General features: G+C 55.1%; 4 protein-coding genes across 4 annotated transcripts in view; all 4 read right to left on the bottom strand.

Moving 5' to 3' along the window:
• Positions 1–13539, bottom strand: part of HOXA3 (homeobox A3) — a 44951-nt gene extending 31412 nt beyond the window's left edge. Inside the window, exons 1-2 of the mRNA XM_031455088.2 lie at positions 13480–13539; positions 1156–1259 (exon numbers count right to left, since the gene is read on the bottom strand). The gene's annotated coding sequence lies outside the window, so the exon portion shown is untranslated. The remainder of the gene's footprint in view (positions 1–1155; positions 1260–13479) is intronic.
• On the bottom strand, positions 2117–6707 carry HOXA5 (homeobox A5). The gene is made up of 2 exons (XM_010995408.3): positions 4130–6707; positions 2117–3143 (listed from the first exon to the last, which is right to left on the bottom strand). The coding sequence occupies exons 1-2, from the start codon at positions 5022–5024 to the stop codon at positions 2893–2895; spliced, it is 1146 nt and encodes a 381-aa protein (XP_010993710.3). The 5' UTR covers positions 5025–6707; the 3' UTR covers positions 2117–2892.
• On the bottom strand, positions 6728–9024 carry HOXA6 (homeobox A6). The gene is made up of 2 exons (XM_010995407.3): positions 8374–9024; positions 6728–6988 (listed from the first exon to the last, which is right to left on the bottom strand). Exons 1-2 carry the CDS (start codon positions 8813–8815, stop codon positions 6729–6731), a joined length of 702 nt encoding a protein of 233 aa, XP_010993709.1. The 5' UTR covers positions 8816–9024; the 3' UTR covers position 6728.
• Positions 13540–14892: 1353 nt separating the features above from the next.
• On the bottom strand, positions 14893–19254 carry HOXA7 (homeobox A7). The gene is made up of 3 exons (XM_031455095.2): positions 19057–19254; positions 17364–17951; positions 14893–16398 (listed from the first exon to the last, which is right to left on the bottom strand). The coding sequence occupies exons 2-3, from the start codon at positions 17740–17742 to the stop codon at positions 16073–16075; spliced, it is 705 nt and encodes a 234-aa protein (XP_031310955.1). The 5' UTR covers positions 17743–17951; positions 19057–19254; the 3' UTR covers positions 14893–16072.
• Positions 19255–19650: the final 396 nt, after the last annotated feature.

The following is a 19650-nucleotide window of genomic DNA, read 5'->3' as shown; positions in this document are numbered from 1 at the left end:
GGGACTTTTAAGTTGGGCATTGAAGACACCTCGATTTCCCCCCAAACTTTAGGGCACAGTTTGGAAGAGAGACTTTGCCTGTATATTGAGGGGGAATAAATTTCTCTAATCTTTAGTGTTATCTAGGGGGATGCCTAAGTTGCCTTTTGAGGGTCCTGTGCGTAGATGTTTTAATTCTACAAAGGAGGAGAGGAAAAGGAAAGAAGGGAGGGAGAAGAAAGGCAAGGCGGAAGAAAAGAAAGCGCTTTAACTCCTTTCATTTAGCCTGGGGATTCAAAGAGTAAAGTTAAATCCGGCCATAAAGTTTATTGCTTCAGACTCACAGGCGGGTGAGAACAGTCCCACCGAAGTAAAAAGAACGCGCAGGCAAACAAGGTTCAGGGCCTGGTCCCGGGTGCAGAGGAGGGGGTGCTGAGCCCCCTACCCCAAGGTGGGGACCATCGGTCCTCAGCCTCCTGCAGGCGCCAGCGGCCTGGGCGCGGCCAGGCAACCCAGGGGCCCAGCCTGGAGGTGCGGCCCGCGCCCGGCCGGCCTCTGCCACCTTCCGGCTCTCCCGAGCCAGCCTGCAGCCCGGCCCCGAAGGCCGCCGCCTCGATTCAGTGCCGCCAAATGACCCGGGCCCGCGAAGACGTACTGCCACAGCCCCGCAAGGAATCCCGCCAGAGTCCGCTCAGCCCTGCCCGGGCCTTTCTTTCCAACTCCCCAGCGCGCCCCAGCACAGCGCGGCCTCGGCGCCCGCGGCCGGCGCCCCCCTGGCTCCCAGCCCCCACCCAGGGCTCCGCTGACCCCGCAGAACCGGGCCGCCAGCCCCGGAATGGGCGGTGGCCCTGCCCAGTCTCGGCACGCAGGCCCCTTCGCACACAAAAATCCTCTTTTTCCGCGAGGGCGAGAGCAGCGGAAGTCATTAACATCCGCGGTGGTGCAGCAATTAAAGTTAGGCCTGGGGATGCGGCGCGGCCACAGGCGCTTTGCACCGCGGTGCCTGTGAAAGCTGGCTCCTGGCGCTGCTAATATGGACAGAGGAAAAGTTTACTCTCCCCTTTGGAATTGCAAGGCAAGCTCAGAGTTATTGAACCACAGAGAGAAAGAGAAAGATCGAGAAAGAAAGTTTTCAGAGTACAAATAAACTTGAAAGCGTTCAGGGGGCGAGCTTACCTTAACTCGGAGGGAGCCATTTTTCAGAGAGTTTTGAGAACTTGTGGTTTGGACACTTCTGGACCTAAAATTGATAGTTTGAATGACCAGGCGGCACACGTAGCCTGCAAAAGAGTCAAATGGAGTCCAGCGTCAGTGAGATTATATGTTATGTGGTATATAATGTTGGATGTCAACTCCCCAAAACCATAAAACTTACTTTAATGGCCCCACGTGACGTTTTATAGCCAGTGAGCCGATCTGTCTGTGCTATGGATGATTTTACGATCTAATTCATAGACAAAACCCTATTCATTTGGCACCCAAATGTCATATAGCCGGAACTGGGGCTTATAAAGTTTACTGTTTTATAACTTTTAAAAGGAAAGACGGCATCAGTGTAAGCAGTCGGTAAATGTGCAAATCTCTAGTTGCGCTTTAGCTGCTCTGAGGAGTTTCCCAACCGAGCTAGGATGGGGTAAGTACCTTCCATTTGTAGCAAATTAATTGTAGCAGAAGAAGCCAACTGGGTTCAGGGAGGGCGAGGAGTGGGAAAGGGTGCCTGGATGGGTTAGGGGCAGAGGCTCTGGGGGCCACAACTTGACATAGCAGCAAGTGGAGGCCTAGGATGGCCTTAGGAGAGAGGCAGCATCTGGGTGGACCCCGAGGGTCCCTAACAAAGCCCTTGGCCTTTTCTCCTCTCTCTCTCTTCCTCTTTTTTTGTACCCAGAAAGTTAACTTGGTTTCCTCAGAGATAGGCAGGTTGGCTCAGGCTTTGGAACCACCAACAGCTTTTCCACCTCCTGCCCTGAACTCTCTGATGGGTCAGAGTTAAGGAGGCCGCGGGTCAGGATGTTGGTCTGAGGTCCTCTTGCACAAGCAGGCTGCTCAGGTAGCCTCAGACTCACTGCCTCCCAGCATTGGACAGACAGACAGACGAGCAGAAAGAGCCGCTTGCTAGTTGGCACAAATCAGACCAAGAGAACTTACAATAGAAAGTTTATTTTTTGTTTCCAGTCAGTATTTTTCCTTAAAAACAAATACAAAAAAAAAAAAAAGAGCTGATCACAGTTTGCTTAAACAGCCAGACTTGGACAATATTTGTAACTTTGTTCACAAAATCATACATCACTGAAGCTGCGCTTATAAGAGCCACTTCCAGAGTTCGTGCAAAGGGTCCTACAAAGGCACGCAGGGACACACCGCTCAGAGTCACAGTTTTCATCACAGAGTCACTAGTCACTACACGTCGAACAAGTTAAGTTGTGTCTCATCAAGTCATCTCTACAACAGCATTAATTACACAAGGAATATAGGTAGTTTGAATAAAAATATCTTTAACAGCTTGGAGCTATTGAGACAGGAACACTTCCACTCACATGCACAGTTAAACAACTGGAGTGCAACACACAACATTGGCACTAAACGAGGTCGAAGGGGGACTTTTTTGTGTGTTTTTTTCTCTTTTCTTTTTTGTTATAGTTACTTCAAGTAACACAGCTTGCTTCATATAAATAAGTTAAAACATCTATTTTTTTCAAGACAAAGCCATTCAGGACAAAGAGATGAACAGAAAGCAGATCTACTTATACAGGCGCTATAATGGCAATAAACAGGCTCATGATTAAAAGATGAATTAGGGCAACGAGAACAGGGCTTCTTCACAGAAGGAACACAAGGGAGTTTCAGAAAGTCACCTTAGTACTGACACTACGCGGGGTCCGCTAATACTGCTCAGTACTTTAAACGCTCAAATACTCAGGGGCGGAAGGCCCCTCCCGCCGCCGCCATGCTCATGCTTTTCAGCTTATTATCTTTTTTCCACTTCATTCTCCGGTTTTGGAACCAGATTTTAATTTGTCTCTCGGAGAGGCAAAGAGCATGTGCTATTTCAATCCTTCTTCGGCGGGTCAGGTAGCGGTTGAAGTGGAACTCCTTCTCCAGCTCCAGGGTCTGGTAGCGCGTGTAGGCCGTTCGGGCCCGTTTGCCTTCCGGGCCGCCTATGTTGTCTGCAATAGAAAAGTCAGCGGTTTAGCCACCAACTCCTCCGCCTCTGGCTACCAAAGTCCTCCAGCTGGACGAGCCAGGGTCCTGAGCAGGGTCCTGAGCAGGAGAAAAGCTCAACAAGTCCTCCCTGCTCGCCCGCCTACCCCTCCCAAATTTCCTTCCCTCTTCCTTTCTAGAGAGAAAACAATACGATTTGGACTCTGGGAACAATCGGCCCATCTGAGGCTGGAGCCGCTTCCCGGAGGATCGCCCTGCTTTCCCTCGCCCCTCTCCTGCCCTCTGGCCCTGCCCCTGGCGCACCCGAGGCGGGGCACAGACCTCTCAGGCTGCCTACCGCTAAGAAACCCACCAAAGCAAGGCCCTTTTCTGAGTGCCCAAGTGGCCTCCAGGTCACCCTTCCTTAAAAGTTCCAGCCCGGCGAGCCGCCTCCTGTTCCAGCTTGAACGGTTGGGGCGCCTGCTTTCTTTTTCTTTCCTTTCCTTTCCTGCTGTCCCTTCCGCCCCCAAACTTCAGAATTCTGGCGGCTCTCGCCTCGATTATTTCCCCCGCCAAGCCCCTTTTCGGGGACTCTAATTAGTAACGCTGTTTCCCCAGCGTAGCCCTCGTCATAAATTATCCGTCCTGACAAGCCCGATTCACGGCCCCTACTGCCATCCTCTACCTCTTTGCGCCCAGCTCGGCTGGCTTGACCCGTGAGCGCGTTCCGAGGCGCTGGGATTCGATCTGGGTTTTTTTCTCTCCCTCCCACCCAACGTGTAAACTTGCCTCACCAGCAGCCCCTTTCCCCCAATTTGGGAGCGCTGGGCGCTGCAGAGAAGAGGAGGAAGAAGGAAGGCAGGGGGAAGGAGAACGACGGGGAGAGGCTCCACAGGGCTGGGAGAGGCGAGACCAGGAGAGAGACAGGGAGAGAGAAGGCGGTAAAGGAGAGAGGGGGGACCGAGAGCCGCGCCCCCGCGGCCGCATGGGTTTAGAAAAAGGTTGGCTTTACCATGACTTATGTGCAGCTTGCGCATCCAGGGGTAGATCTGGGGTTGGGCGGGCGGCGCCGGGCTCGGCTCGCTCTGCGCGCTCGCCTGCTCGCTGCTGGCAGGGGCGTCCTCCTCGGCTCCGGACGCCGTGCCAACCCCCTCTCTGCTGCTGATGTGGGTGCTGCCGGCGTTGGCCGAGGCGCCGCTGGAGTTGCCCAGGGAGTTTTTCCCGCCGTGGTGGCTGTCGCTGCCGGGCGAGGGGGCCACGGCGGAGCAGGGCAGCGGGTCGGGCGGAGGCGAGTGCGTGGAAGTGGCCGGCTGGCTGTACCTGGGCTCGGCGGGCGCCGCGCTGGCGCCGGCCGCGTAGCTGCGGGCGCGCTCCCCGGAGCCAAAGTGGCCGGAGCCTGAGCGGCCGACGCTGAGATCCATGCCATTGTAGCCGTAGCCGTACCTGCCGGAGTGCATGCTCGCCGAGTCCCTGAATTGCTCGCTCACGGAACTATGATCTCCATAATTATGCAACTGGTAGTCCGGGCCATTTGGATAGCGACCGCAAAATGAGTTTACAAAATAAGAGCTCATTTGTTTTTTGATATGTGTGCTTGATTTGTGGCTCGCGGTCGTTTGTGCGTCTATAGCACCCTTGCACAATTTATGATGAATTATGGAAATGACTGGGACATGTACTTGGTTCCCTCCTACGTAGGCACCCAAATATGGGGTACGACTTCGAATCACGTGCTTTTGTTGTCCAGTCGTAAATCCTGCCTGATGACCTCTAGAGGTAAACTCGTGCACTAATGGGGGAGTTGGGTGGAGGCGAGAGGGGTGGCGCGCGCGCCCCAGGCGCGTGCCCGCCGCCTGCCGCCGCCGTTCAGTTGGACTCGAGCGCCACCCGCTGGAGGCAGGGCGCATCGCTCCGCTTCCGACCCGGGGCTGCAAGGGCCGGGGTCGAATTGAGGTTACAGCCCATTATGGCAAAATTATTGCATTTCCCTCGCAGTTCCATTAGGATGTACCAATTGTGAGGCCGTCAGCTGCCGATCGCGTGCCCGGCGAGGATGCAGAGGATTGAGGGGAGATGGTGACTTGGTTTTTATTTACAACTTTATTTCCCCGCTGTGCAGCCCCTCTTATTTTTATGTCGAGGTTGGGGTCCGTTCTGCCCGTCATGCTGGCAGCTCTGAAATTTGAAAATACAGATATCACCTTCGGGGAAGGGGGGAGGCCATTTAGCCAATTGGAGAAATAAATCCTGCCCGCAGCAGCAGCTACAATTACGGCTCTGTTTTTGCGAGCGCATAAGGGACAGTATCCCTGCTGCTCTTAAATGACAGGCGTCTATTAAAGATAGCTTTTGTGTAGTGTTTCTCTTAGGCGAGGTCAAATTCCATACACTTTTATAACCAGAGTCGATTTTTCTTTCGTGTAAATACGGTTTTCGTGTCATTAGTTTGCTATTTAATTTCTTTAAGTATCCGTCCTGGAGAATCTTCACCACCGGGTACCGTTTCTCCAGCCAACTGGGCCCCAAGTCGGAGGGTTCTCAGTGAACCCAGTGAGTGGGCCCAGGCTCCTTGCAGCCATAGAAGCTGCTTGGGGGCTGGGGATCCGTGGGCTGAGTTATTAGGGTCTTGCTTAGACTTCCAGGAGTAAAACGAGGGCGCTAATGAAAGCATTTTTGTGGCAACTACCTCCGTAGTTGTCTTCCTGGATTCTGAAAGACGAAAGCAAATCACAAATAGAGCCTAAAGGCATGGGGTGGGTGTCTCCCCCACTAGAGGCTAGGCATCGCAGTTGCCACTGGCACGTTTGGAAACCAGGACTTTTGCCGCTCCCATAGCCCTGGGCTCCCACCTTAGGTCCTGAAAGCTGTTATGGCAGCGCCGGCACTGTCGGAGGCAGGGAACCGGAATCTGGAGCTCAGAATCTGGGCTTCTGGAGCCCAGTCGTTCCCGGATCTGTAAAGTTCCATCCGCTCCCAGGTTGGCTCCGCTGGGCTGAGGCTGTTTCTCTTCCACGGACGGTTGCGCGCGGGGCCGAGAGACTAGGCTCTCTCGGGGCCCCCTTTGTTCCTCGCGCTTCTTCCTGTCTGGGGGCGGCCCGGGAAGCCACGGCAGTACTGGGGCCCCAACATTTAGGCCCTGTCTTTCCAGTGGCGGGAGTTGATTTGGTGATGCCCTCCGGGCCTTGGTGGCGAGGAACCGAGGCGGAAGCGTCCAGACACCGAAAGGTGCTCGGCCCCAAGGTTCCTTCCTCTCCAGCAACCCAGCTTCCCGAGCTCAGGGCCGTGCAGAGGCACTAACACAAGAGCCGGGGACGGATCAGGGGCGCGCCCTGAGATCCGGAGCCGGCTTAGGCAGCCTTGGAGAGCGGTACTGCGTGTGCAGTGCGCCCCGGTCCACCGCTGGGATTGGCTGTGTGTGGGTTTTCTTTCTTTCTTTTTCTTTCTTTCTCGTAAGAAATAAATGCTCAGGCGTTTGCAAAGCGCCGGGATCCCCTGAAGCTGCGGAAATCCCCCAGATGGGAGCAGGCGGGAAGAAAAGTTGGGGAGCAGGCCAAGGCAAGGGGGCAAACCCGAGGGAGGTTGCGGCGCGGGCCTGGTCCCTGCCCACGCGTCTACTCGCCCGCCTTTGCCTCAGCGTCTTCCCCGCTGGGCTGTGTGGAATTGATGAGTTTATTTTCCTTTTTCCACTTCATGCGGCGGTTCTGGAACCAGATTTTGATCTGGCGCTCGGTGAGGCAGAGCGCGTTGGCGATCTCGATGCGGCGGCGCCGCGTCAGGTAGCGGTTGAAGTGGAACTCCTTCTCCAGCTCCAGCGTCTGGTAGCGCGTGTAGGTCTGGCGGCCTCGGCGCCCGTGACTCCCGTACACAGCACCTGCGGGCAGAAACGGCCGGGCGCCGGTAAGCCAGGATCCGGGCAGCCTGACCAGCCAGCCTCGCGCCCCACGCCCCGAACCTCGGGGCTGGAAACCACCAGCCTCTCCCACTATGTCTCCCCTATGTCTGGGGCCGAAAGCGGGCTGGATGGGAGAAGATTATTTCATATCAAGCGAGATACTCTCCTCCTAAAACGACTTGGGGTGGCAAGTTATTGTTTTTGAAAAATCTGTTCTGTAAAAGAAACAGTACGAGCAAAAGAACAGAACAGCATTCTTAATTCGGGGTACCTAAGTCTGTTTTGTGGGAGTATAGTGTGTGTGTGTTTGGGAGTGGGTGTGGAACCCTGTGAGTAGGGTAGACACTCTGAATTCATACACGGACCTCTGTGAAGATGTTACTGTAGCCAACCACATCAGAACACAACATGCTTTTTGGAAAACTCAAAATGGTCAGCCCTCTCAAATCTTTGCAAATCCCTCCCAACTGTATGGCCCTTCTGAGGAAGACAGAGCTCTTGAAAACACAAGTGAATTTTAAAGTAAGACACTACAAATTTAAAAAAATCCACATTAGGCTCTGTCCTTCTCCAAGGATTCCTGGTGGAATTTTGGGAAACCAGGGGCAAAAAGAAGGAGCTATGGGCCATCAGGGGTTTCTGGAATATGGGACTGTGATGGGCTATCTGTTCTGGTGCCTAAGAGACCCATGGGTGGGGGTCTCTCCCCAAGCTGGGCATATGAGACTCAGGCAGGGCCTCAGAAGGAGGCAGAAGTTGGCTGTGAGTGAGCAGTTGAGTGGAAGGGGGAGGAGGGGAGGGAGGAGAGAGGAAAAATCCTGAGGCTGGGGATGTGGCCCTCCTAGGCTTTGGGGAGACACTTTGAGGGGCCAAATGAGGGCCTTTAGATGGGTTTAAGAAGGGCAGAAAGGTGAGGGAGTGGGAGGTAAAGGAGAGTTCTCAGGATGGGTGCAGAAGGGGATCTGAGCAGGGTGTTACCAGGATGTAGTGTAGGCAGGCACTCTGTCCCATCCAGCCTTGCTCTCTCTTCAGGTTACCTGTCACTGAGTCTCACATAGCATGGCAGTGACTCCCCCAAGGTCCCCTAAGGTGTCACCTTACATGGACACAAATGCACTGCCTTCACTCTGCCACAACGTGATTTCCCCACTGGGGATGGGTAGGGTTTTGTTTTTTTTAATTTTTTATAAAAGCCAAAAAAACTTTGCTCATTCTTTCCTCCTTTCTATTTCCTCCTTCTACCCTTCCTTCCTTCCTTCCTTCCTTCCTTCCTTCCTTCCTTCCTTCCTTCCTTCCTTCCTTCTTTCCCTGCCTCCTTCCCCTCTCCCTCCACTCTCTTGAGGGGCTGCAGGAAAGCACCTTACCCGCGCAGGAGTTCATCCGCTGCATCCAGGGGTAAACAGGGCTCGTGTACTTCCGGTCGGTGCCTTCGTCATGGAGGGCTTTGCCCGGCACGCTGCTGCTGTCGGGTTTGTACTGCTGCTCGGGAGAAAAGTGCAGGTAGTCCCCGGGGCCCCTCTGCTTGCCACTGCCCGAGGGCGAGGCGCCACTGAGGTCCTTATCAGAATAGAAACACGAGGCCCCGTACTCGTAGGACGCCCGGTTGCAGGCCAGGACGGAGTTGGACTGTTGGTAGAAACAAGGTGAGGTGTACGTCTTGTCCGGGAGGCTCGACGCCCCATACGAGGCCGGGAAGGGCCTTAGCGCGTCATAGCCGGCCGGGTAGAGGGGCAGCTGGCCCAAGAAGGAGTCCTGGCCGCTAGGCAGGCTCCCGGGGAAAGTGGGATTCACAAAATAGGAACTCATTTGCGCGCCCCTCTGCAGGACTGTGATTTGTTGTGTATTAGTACATCTGGCTATAACTATTAGTAGTCATCGAACTGGTTTGTTTCTGGATGGCCGAACGCCAAAAGCGACAGCAGCAAATCGCACCAGCTGACGCGGCGGCGGCCAATGGGAGCGAGCGCCGGAGCCCGCTCCCCGGGGACCGCGGCGACCGAGGCAGCAAAGTTACAAACAGCCCCCAGCCCGCCCGCCCGCCGCCCGCCCGGCAGATTAATGGACGCGCACAGCCAGCCGGCCCGGCTCTCTCCCCGAACGCCGGCGGCGGGCACGGCCCCGGCAAGGGCATGAGGATCGGTCCGGGATAGGGCCACCCCGCGACCCGGCTGCCGCAAAGGCCCGGCCAGGCCCACTCTTTTCTCCACCCCTTTCGCCTTGTTGGATTTTGCTGGGTTTTCTCTCCAAACAGGAAACCTGACAGCCCCGCGCCGGGAGGGGCGGTGACAAGGATGGCTTTGCTCCGGGCCGCCCTGCCCTCGCGGCGGGGCCCAGAGTTTGCCCCACCCTCTGCACTCCCCACGCGTGGGTGTGGGTTCCGGAGCTGGAGAAGAGCTCTGAGAAACCAGGCCTTCATGCCCTGCTCCTCACTTCTGCGCCTTAGAAATCGGTGCATCCCCTCCTTCTTTCCTTCCCCACTCCCACCAGGGGCCTGGGCCACGAGAACAAGAGGAGGAAGGCTCATCTCGAGTTGATCAGGACCAGGATGAGTCCAGTCTCTTTCCCCCTTCCCCCACCGGCCCCTACTCCCACACACAACATATCCTTAGAGTCTCCAAGGGCTTCCTTCTAATGGCCAGTGACTGCTTTGCCTCAAAGCACCCCCACAAGCTGTATGTCCCCTTCCCACCGCCTTTGAATCCAGGCACTGAGAGGTCAGAAACCACTGGTTTCAACGAGAAAGGGACCTGCAGAGGAGTGGCTGTGAAACTGAACTCTGAAGCCAGCCTTGGGACCTGCTCCTCTCACCCCGCTCCCCGGAATTGCAGTCCACCACCCTGACTGCTCAGAGATGAGACAGACCCAGATGTGGAATCTCTATCCTCATTTCAGAGGTGCCGGTGACTCTGGGTCCCTGGCCCAGCTGGGCACAGAGGGCAGCTCTGTTGACCAAAGGCGAGGGTAATTGATGTGCTTGGTTTCTGGGTTGCCTATTTGTCCTGGGGTGTCCCCCTTTCCTGGGACTTTTTGGGGACCTGCCAAAAAGTTGGAGCCACAGTTGCTCCAGAACCAGAAACAGTTGTCTCACCGGCTCCAGAAATTGAATTGCTTTTACCACAGTCCCAGGCCTGGCCTTCCCCAGACAAGACGTGAAAAGCCTGTCCTGGGCTGCCATCTCTTGCCTGAGAGTTGTGCCTTCGAGACAGTTGACTTTTACAGCACATGGATCAATCTCATTTTGTAAAATGTGGTATCTTTCCAATGGCACTTTTACAACTGTATTTGTTGGGCTTGTAAAACCCCTTGAATTAGCTTTAAAATCCTCAATTCTGTGGAGCTTGAAGAAAGACTATTTATATGATTTGGTTGAATTTCCGGAGGGTGTTTATATGCTCTGTAAAACTGGCGAATGCGGATTGGTGGGGTTCAGGACTTGAGGGTGGCAAGGCCCCCCTAGGAATCTGGAAACGAATTTCCTAATCTCTTCCTTGCTTCTTGATTTTTACCCTTCATTTCCCCCAAGGGGAAAAAATTGGGAAAGGACAGGGCTATGGTTGGCCTCCCCAGAACCTATCATGCATCTTTGAAAGCAGCTGCTGCCCATCCAGCAGGGGCTGCACCCAGAAGCCTTCTGCCTGTGCCCCAATCAATCCAATTCTGGAAAGTTTCTCCTTTGCATGTATAAAGAAGGGCCTGACAGGAGAGGATACAATTTTAACTTTCTCTTGAATTTCTTCAAGGAAAAAAATCAGGTAGGTGAAAATGAAAGTTCAAGAGTCAAAAATTAAAAAGGGAATTATTTTTTAAAGCTGTTTTAGAAGAAAATCATATTTGAGTTATTGTTTCTTAAACAAGACCGTCAGATGACAGTGATTTCAAGCAAGTAATTATCATGTAAGATGAAAATAATCATTCAGAGATGTTGATAAATGTTTACATTTATAATGTCTGCTTCATTCCTCCAAGTCCCACACAGTCTTGGGGCTGGTGGCAGTTTACTATTATTAGTAGTATTTGTTATGGTTCGACCTGGGATTCTCAATCTAATCATTGTCCCAGCCGACAAAAGAATTTGATTTCTCAGCTAAGAACCAAAAAACATTATATTTCTAGCTTCTACAGGCACTAAGATGGAAAAAAATATATTAAATTGAAATCTGTATGTGGCAGCCAAGGCTGGTACTTATGTTGGCAGACTCCCAATTTATTTCTCCAACCAGCATTAGGGGTGTGTATGTATGTATGTATGTATGTATGTATGTATGTATGTATGTATGTATGTATGTATGTATGTATGTGTGTGTGTGTGTGTGTAACAAGAGGGGGAGAGAGAGAGAGAGAGAGAGACCCATTCAGGCAAGGATAGAAGCCCCAGACGCTGGAGGGAGCCTCTCCTGGGATGGTGATAATGGCCACCAGGGCTCTTTTCTCTGTCAAAGCCACACAGAAAGTCCACTTACCTTTCAGCTGTTCTTCAAGGGAAACGGGAAGGTGAGCAGGGCCTCACAGTCCGCCCTTTCACTAGGCTGCCTACTGAGCTCCTCGACCTCTGCCAGCCTGGAGGGCAGCCTGCTGGTGGGTAGGGGGGACCTTGAGGGCCCCCCTTCTCCCCGATCGCTAGACCAGGCCAGAGCCCATGACACACAGGTGCGTCCTCTGTGTGTCTCAGGCCCTCGCCTGGAGCCAAAGCCCGCCTTCCTTGCCATAGCCAATCCTCCTCAGGGCCAGTCGGGCCTGCAGGCCTCAGGGCTACGAGTGCTATCTCCGATTTCAAAATCCCAAAGCGGGCGCGGTTCCCGAACCAGTGTACGTCCCCGGGGCGCCTTGGGACGCGCAGTTTGGACAGAAGCAGCCGTGACGTGCCAAGCGGCCTGTGCAACCAGTCTCCATGGTGCTAGGGTTGGGGGAGGACCTGAGTCTAGTCGGGCGTCCAGCTCCAGTCATGGGTGGCCAAGGCGGGGGAGGTTCCTGGCCAGTCAGGCCCTGGGAGGCCGCCCCTCAGATTCTCCCTCGCCCCCCTCTCCTCAAGCTGCCTGGGAATCTCTGAGGGGCCCGCGCAGCAGTCGCGCCAAGCTGCACGACGCGGGGTTGCGGCTGGCGTCGGTCCCGGCGACGGCCACAGCGTGGCAGCAGCGAGCGCCCGGCGCGTTCGCAATAAATAATCAGCCGGCGGCAGCCGCAGTCAAGCCGCCCAGGGCCCTTCGATGCAAATACGCCGCTTTATCCGCCCCAGCGCACCCCTCTCAGCGCGGGTGGACGACCCCAAGGTCCACAGGCCCTTCTTAATTATCGAATGCGTACCAAGCCATTATCCTAAGGTGGGAAAACAACAACCAAAAGCAAAAAACAAACAAAAAGAACTTGAGCCCAGAACCTCAGGATCATTTCTGGTCGCTGTCCCAGAAAGCTCCCATGCCAAATCTATTCGAGGCGCACCCAGGCCGGCCAAGTCCAGTTCGTTCCACCGCCCTACGTCAAGCCCATGCCCGCGGCACCCTCCACGCCTCCTCCGGGGCTGCTGAACAGTCCTTTCCCGGCTCTCGGGAGATGGGGTGCGGGGCGGTTGCCAGCCAGTCTGCTGCGCCGAGGTGGTTTGGGGGGGGGGTCCCCCTATAGCCCAGGCTCGGTTTGCGTCCTTCCTTCAGCCTTAGCTTCGGGCTCCTGCCACTCTCAATAACACCAGATCCTGCGCACCGAAACTTCCCGCCAAGCAACACTCAGCCAATTAACCCCATACTCTTCTCCAAAACAGAATTCCACCCACGCACCTATTCCCTCTCCCCGCGCTTCAGACACCTATTGGAAAACCGCGTGAAGGGAAGCGAGCTCTCAGCAGAGGACTCTGGCTGAATTAGTAAGTTTGCTTTTTTTTCCTTATTCTACCTTTCTTTCCAGAAACCACTTCCCACAGAATAGAAGGTGCTGTGTTGATGCTGATAAAACGCCCGTCGATGAATTCACCTTGCCCTCACTTCTTCCCACCTTCCCAGGTCGGGAACTGTCTCCAATTACTGGAGAATTCAATCGAACCAATTGGGTCGTGAAGGAAAAAAAAAAAAATCCAAACCCAGGAGGCTGGCGGGGGAATGCGGGGTGCAAGGCCACTTCCTTTTGGGCTTTGTGAGGTCGTTGGGGAAGGGAGAGAGAAGACCTCACTGCTCCTGCCCGGCGCAGAGCGCTGTGCCACGGAAAGAAGGAGGGCATTCACTGCCATGGTCTGGGAGAGGAGAGGAGAGGAGAGGGAGGGACTGTGTGTGTCTGGGTGTGTGTTTGTGTGTGTGTGTGTGTGTGTTAGCGCGCGCGCTCGCGCGAGCGGCTGTAGTGTGTGATGGGGGCGGGTGTGAACTGGTAAGTGGGTGGGCGAGGGTGAGTATGCCCTTCTTGAAAGCCGCCCTGGGTGCCCTCTTCCACCGCTGCCAGCTCCGGCTGCCATCTCACCACCTTTGCTCCTGTCTCCCCACTTGTCTCACCTTCAGATGACGGCTCCCAGAAGCTCCTGCCCCTCTGACAGCTGTCGCTTGGGCAGCCCGGGAAGACGAATTGTCCTTCTTCCTGGTGCTAGAGGACGCAGGAAATTAGCCAGGTTGCGAGTTGCAAAGCGGCCGCCGCGGCGCCGGGAACTGGACGCGCCCCATCTCCAGCGGGAGCAGCCGGGCCGGGCCGGGCCGGGGCCTCGCCTCGCTCGCCATCGCCGGACAAAGCGCAGCCAAGCCTGGCTGGAAGGCAGAGCTCTGAAGCAGGCAGGATGGAGCGGAGCAAAAGAATGCGGCTCTATTCTCGCAAGGGAAATTATAAAAAAGTTCATGTTCACGGTTCCCATCCACATGACCGACAGCGGCCAATGGAAGGGCCGAACAACTCATAAAGTTGTATTGCAAAGTTGTAAATTTTCATAAACAACAACGGATTTATGACCCTTTCCCCATCACTAAGAGGAGGCAGCTCTTACATCGGCGCCATCTTACCACGGAGGCAGCCCCGACTTTGGGCCGCAGGTTTTACAGACCCAAATTGGGCCGGATTTTACTAAAAGAGCAATAAGAAGCGGGCCCAACCCAAGCAGGAGGCTGGAGTCGAGGTCTTTGCCCATCGAGCTTACACTGTTCTGCGCTGTCCTCATCGCCTCTGCCCCCTCCCCAGCCCCTCATCCTTCTCCACGCCCAGACGCCCGGGTGAGGTTTCACAGTGGCCCCTGCCCCTTCCTATACCCCTCAGCTTTCGTTCTGGGCCCTGGGGCCGCCTCGCTTTGCCTGAATGTGGGGTCAGGGCTACATCAGAGGCCCTGAATCTCGGGTCCTACCCTGGCATCAGGTTTAGGGCTCATAGAGAAATTGGAATCAGTTTCAGGGCAATACCCCTTTCCAAGCCCAACCTATAGCCTTAGAGGAAAGGGTGGATTTGGGATTCGCTCATGGAATTTATGAAGGTGTTTTGGGAGGTTCATAGAATATAATGTATCAATCGAGTATTATGTTTTCAAGAGATCTAGAAAATGTCTGTGCACACACAAACAAACCAGACAAAAATCTCTGCACAGAGAAGTGCACATATACAATTACAGACACACAGAAACACATGCACACAATTATGGACTCAGAAATATATGCAATTATGGACTTATTTAAAATATACATAGAAACGCACATACACAGAAATAGACATACAAAGAGAGGTACATATGTAACTATACAAAGCTACACATAAAAAATCCACACATAAAGGGACTCAACACACATATACACCAATACCCAACACTTGGACCCTATTCGTCCTTCCATTTTTGCTGCCCCAAAGCCCTTGGGCCACACAGACACAGCCAGGGCTTCCTCTCCAGCCATGCTTACCCTCTCTTCCCCAGGCCCCTCTCCATAAAGCAGTCCACATTTCTTTGTCATCGAGCATCTTTATTTTTCGGTTACATAAAACGCAGTTAACTGGACAAGACAGGAAGCGTAACCTCCCATTCCTGGAAGCCCAGGCTAGAACCGAGAGGGATGAGGGGGACACAGGACAATACAGGAGATGAAGGGCACTAGGGAGGGCTGCCCTCCCCACCCACTAGAGTCAGCGCAAGACAACACACCATGCTACAAAGTCATCCCATTAACACCTCCTTCCCAAGTCAAGACATTGCCTTACAAATGAGCTCCAAGACTATATACATGACCAAAAAAATCTTGTTCAAATATACAATATTTGCCATTGTAGGAAAAGTCAGGGTGTATATATTCAACATGGCTGGACAGTAGAACATGGGGGCCAGGGGAGGGGCAGGGAGGCTGGGAGCATCTCTGCAGTCCTACTAAGCAGAAGCGAACCCAGAGGTCTACAGCTAGTTTGGGGATGCTCCCTTCCAGAAGTAGGGGGTGATGGGCCTGAACTTGGGGTGCCCAGGCCAGAGAAGGAGGGATTTTAGGTTGCAGCACTTAGAATGCTTTGGAATAAATATATTAATTTTTCAATTTAAATAGAAGCCAATGCCCTGGTCCCTGGACCCCAGCACCTTCTCAGTGCAGCCTCAGGGACCCCAAAGGCTGCCAGCCAGAAGCAGCAGAGGCCTGGCTGGCGAGGGTTCGGCACTAGGTAGCAGGCAAGCCAGCGAGCACAAGATAGGTAGTTTGGGGCTAGTAGGTAGTACTGAGAGTCAGGTCCTTGCCGGTATGGGGGCTGCTGGGTATCTGCCAGTGTTGGGACAGGTCTGGGCTTCCCAGGAGTGGAGGCCCTCCGGGGCTGGGCCCATAGGTAGTTTGGGGGTGCCTCTCCCCGAGGCCTGTGATAGGTAGTATTTTAACCGTGCCAGCGCAGAGCTGGCCGGCCTTGGGTGGGGGGTGCCTGTTGGGGGTCCTCAGAGGCAGAGGGGATCCCCACGTGGACCCAGTCTAGGTGGCTGCTCAGTCCAGAAAGGTTGGGAGCTGGAGTGGGTAATGGGGTAGATTGGGTGCAGGTTGGGGGCTTTTTTTTTTTTTTAACATTTTCTTTTTTTCCCCCACTTTTGTAAATAAAATCAGTCTCTAAAGATGCTTTCCCGACTGTCTGGTGCAGCCAGGGCCCGGGCTTTGGCCCTCATTCCTCCTCCTCTTCGTCATCGTCCTCGTCGTCGTCGTCCTCGTCGTCGGCCTTGTCGGCGGCTGTGGCGGCAGCGGTGGCGGTGCCGGGCACGGCGCCCTCGGGGGCGGCGGCAGCGGCCGGACCCTCGTCCTTATGCTCTTTCTTCCACTTCATGCGGCGGTTCTGGAACCAGATCTTGATCTGGCGCTCGGTGAGGCAGAGCGCGTGGGCGATCTCGATGCGGCGGCGCCGCGTCAGGTAGCGGTTGAAGTGGAACTCCTTCTCCAGCTCCAGCGTCTGGTAGCGCGTGTAGGTCTGGCGGCCCCGCTTTCTGTCCGGCCCTGCGAGCAGACATACGGACACATGGATACACAGAAAGACAAGCCCACAAGGACACAGACAGGACAGTGCATTCGCCTAGCCGCTACCCCTGAGCCCTCATCTTCCCCCCGGCCCTGACCCACGCACGAGTCCCCCTCCGCCCTGCGCCCCAAACTGAGCTGGGGGAGGAGCGGGAATGTTAGCAGAAGACCCCAACTGCGGTCCCAGACGCGCAGGCAGCCCTGTGAAGAGGGAAGGCGCAGAATCCCAACTTTACAACCGACCTTTCCAGCCGGCTAGGCTTCCACAATGTCCTGCTTCCCCCTGACAAAGGGAAATTGTAAATATAGAGTGTGGGCAAGTGGGAGACGCTGTGCTTTTGCCATTCAAAGGCGAGCCGGGCCGCTTGCCCGCTTTGCTAGGCAAGTGGGAGACCCTCTCAGGCGGCTCGCACTCCAGGGGCGCCTTCCCTCCCCAGCAGCCCGCGCCCCCATCCCCGGACTTTTCTAGGGCACTCCTGCTCTCCGTCTCCGCTCCCACCCACCCATGCATCCCCACCTTGAATGGCCCTGGCACAGGGGCGTGTGAGGGGCGCTAAAGGGTTTGGCTCTGCCTGCTTTTGAGAAAGAAAAGTCAGGCTGAAAGGCAAAGGAGGAAGGAGAGAGAGAAGAAAATGAGGGAGAAAGAGAGAAGAGCGAACAAACTTAATGTTGAGATTCCAAGGCAAATGGAGTTAAATAAATTTACGAGGATCGAACCCATTAATTGGGCCATAAAAAGTTTTATGAGCCTCATTTACATACAATGCTATGAGCTCTCCACGCTATGGCGCCTCGGCTCTAATTAAAACCAGAAAGGCAGCGCCGCCAGGAGTCACGGGGCCGCCGGCTTGCAGCCGCCTTGCTCCGGCGCTCCGCGCCCTCAGCCCCACGCTCCCAGCTCCCAGTCCGCCCGGCCACCCGGCCCTCCTAGCGGCTGCGCCTACCTGAAGACCGCATCCAGGGATAGATGCGGAAATTGGCCTCGGCCGGGCCATGCAGCGCGCCTTCGTCCGCCTTGTCGCAGGCGCCTTTGGCGAGGTCACTGCAGAGCCCCGGGATGTTTTGGTCGTAGGATGTGCAGGGCAGGTTGCCGTAGGCGTCGGCGCCCAGGCCGTAGCCAGACGCAAAGGGGCTCTGATAGAGGGGGCTGTTGACATTGTACAAGCCCGGTACGGTCGAAGGGAAAGCGCCGGCGCCCGCCCCATAGCCGCTTCTCTGCGAGTTGGGCGCAAAGGAGCAAGAAGTCGGCTCGGCATTTTGGAACAGAGAAGCCCCCGCCGTATATTTGCTAAAAAGCGCGTTCACATAATACGAAGAACTCATAATTTTGACCTGTGATTTGTTGTCCGGCAGCTTTCAGTGTCGGTTTTACGAGGTAGCGTGATATATGATAACATTACACCCCCAGATTTACACCAAACCCCATTTTCTTTTGGACGGAGCTGGCCGCAGCACGTGACCGCCCACATGACCGCCTCCGCCAATCTCAGCAGCCCTCACAGGTGGTCTCGCTCCGCGGGGCCCGCGGCAGCCTAGAATGGAAGGGGAAGAGGCTCAAATATGTGGCCAACAGTCTGCCCGCGCACGGCGGGCCTGGCGCGTCCTGCGGGAAGAGAACTCCTGAGGCTCCGAGCGGGCGCTCAGTGCGCCGCCAGCCTGAACGCCTGGCCTGCAGAGGCCGCTCGGAGCCGGCCGGGTGCAGTCCCCACTTGCCTATTACGGAAACCTCAAGGTCCTCTCTGATCATCTTCTGCCCACTGACCCAGCCCAGGGAGAGTCTCCGCACCCCGCCACCCGCCAGCCCCACGGTGGCGGGGTGGGCAAGCCTCGGCTCTGGGCAAATTGATTCTTTGCCTGTGTCGCCCCACTAGGGCAGGTTCGACTTTAAATGCCCCCCCCCACCACCACCAGGTCCAGTGGGCCATAGACCGACTTAGTCTCCGATCCACATGGGGCAGGCGCAGCGTCGCTTCCAGCTGCAGGGAGAAGGCCACTGCAAACTGAAACCATGTGGTTGGAATAAAGTCAAGGTCTCCCAGCTTCCTTTCCTTAATCGGTAGTGCACTGTTATCCGCCCTAAAGGAAGCAGTGAAATATTTATCTATTAATGAGTCTCATTTGCCAGCAGAGTTATTAACATGAGGTTTCCCCCTCCTCCTGGACACCGCTAGCTCAGCAGGCTCTGTGCCCTTGCTTCTGGGCACCCGCTGGCCTCTAGCAGCCTAAGAAATGGTTAGACACTCTTCTGTCCTCCTTGCAACCCTTGGTTTCCCTCTCGCTCAAGGAGAACCAAGTCTCTTTTCCCTAACTGGGAGAAACCTCAGGCCCGCACCTTTCCAGGTATCAGTCGCGCTGTGAGGTTTCTGGCAGCGTTTATCCCTGCCACCTCTGGGCCTCATTCAGCTCTTCATGGGCCTGGATGCCTGGGAGCAACGCATGCTTTAAAGTCAATTTGGAGAAGAGAGAGGGCCCAGGTGCCTGGGGACTACAGCCACTATGGATCTCTGTTTCTTTTGGAGATCCCCAAAACAAATAGGGGGGTCCATCTGTAAAGGCCACCCAGCTCTGGCTCACAGAGAGTAGAGTGCACACTAGTCTCCCTCCCTTCCACCCAGGGCCCCAACTCTCCAAGCTTACCTTCCCAAGCCACCAACCTCTGTGCAGGGTTGGACCAACCGAAGCCCCTGCTGCCCACCACTCCCCAGGAGGGTGGTGGGGCAAACTCTTCCCCTAAAATGCCTCATAAACTGCCCAGGCCGTGCTGGAAGCCCAGCCGCCAGGTCAGGATGCCTTTTACTGCTCAGCTCGATTGCACACCATAAACCCAGCCTCACAATGAAATTGCCCCGGAAATTCTCCTCTGAATTATAGAGTTTGGTTCCTTGTGTACAAAGCGCTTCCCATCACTTTCAGAGGGTCCTGGCTGTTCTGTTTACCGCACCCTCTCAGGGGTCCCAGAAGCACAAAAGGGGGAGGGAGGGCTCATACTCAGATGCAAGGAGCCCCAGCTCTGGCTTAGTGGTCTGCCCAGGGGCATAGATGGGGAGACCAGAGCCGTCAGGGCAGGTAGGTGCCTGGTGGTTTCCCCTGGGGGTACAGGGCCATAGTGGGGGCAATATCCGGGGATGCCCTTTATGGAGGGTCAGGATGATAGTGTGTCTCCATTGGAGAATGGAGGGGGTAAAACTGGAAAGGAAGAAAAACTCAGATATTCCAAATAGCATTACTTTC

Source organism: Camelus dromedarius, chromosome 7 (assembly GCF_036321535.1).
Source record: "Camelus dromedarius isolate mCamDro1 chromosome 7, mCamDro1.pat, whole genome shotgun sequence".
Classification (NCBI taxonomy): Eukaryota; Metazoa; Chordata; class Mammalia; order Artiodactyla; family Camelidae; genus Camelus; species Camelus dromedarius.
This window is presented reverse-complemented; position numbering and strand designations above follow the sequence as displayed.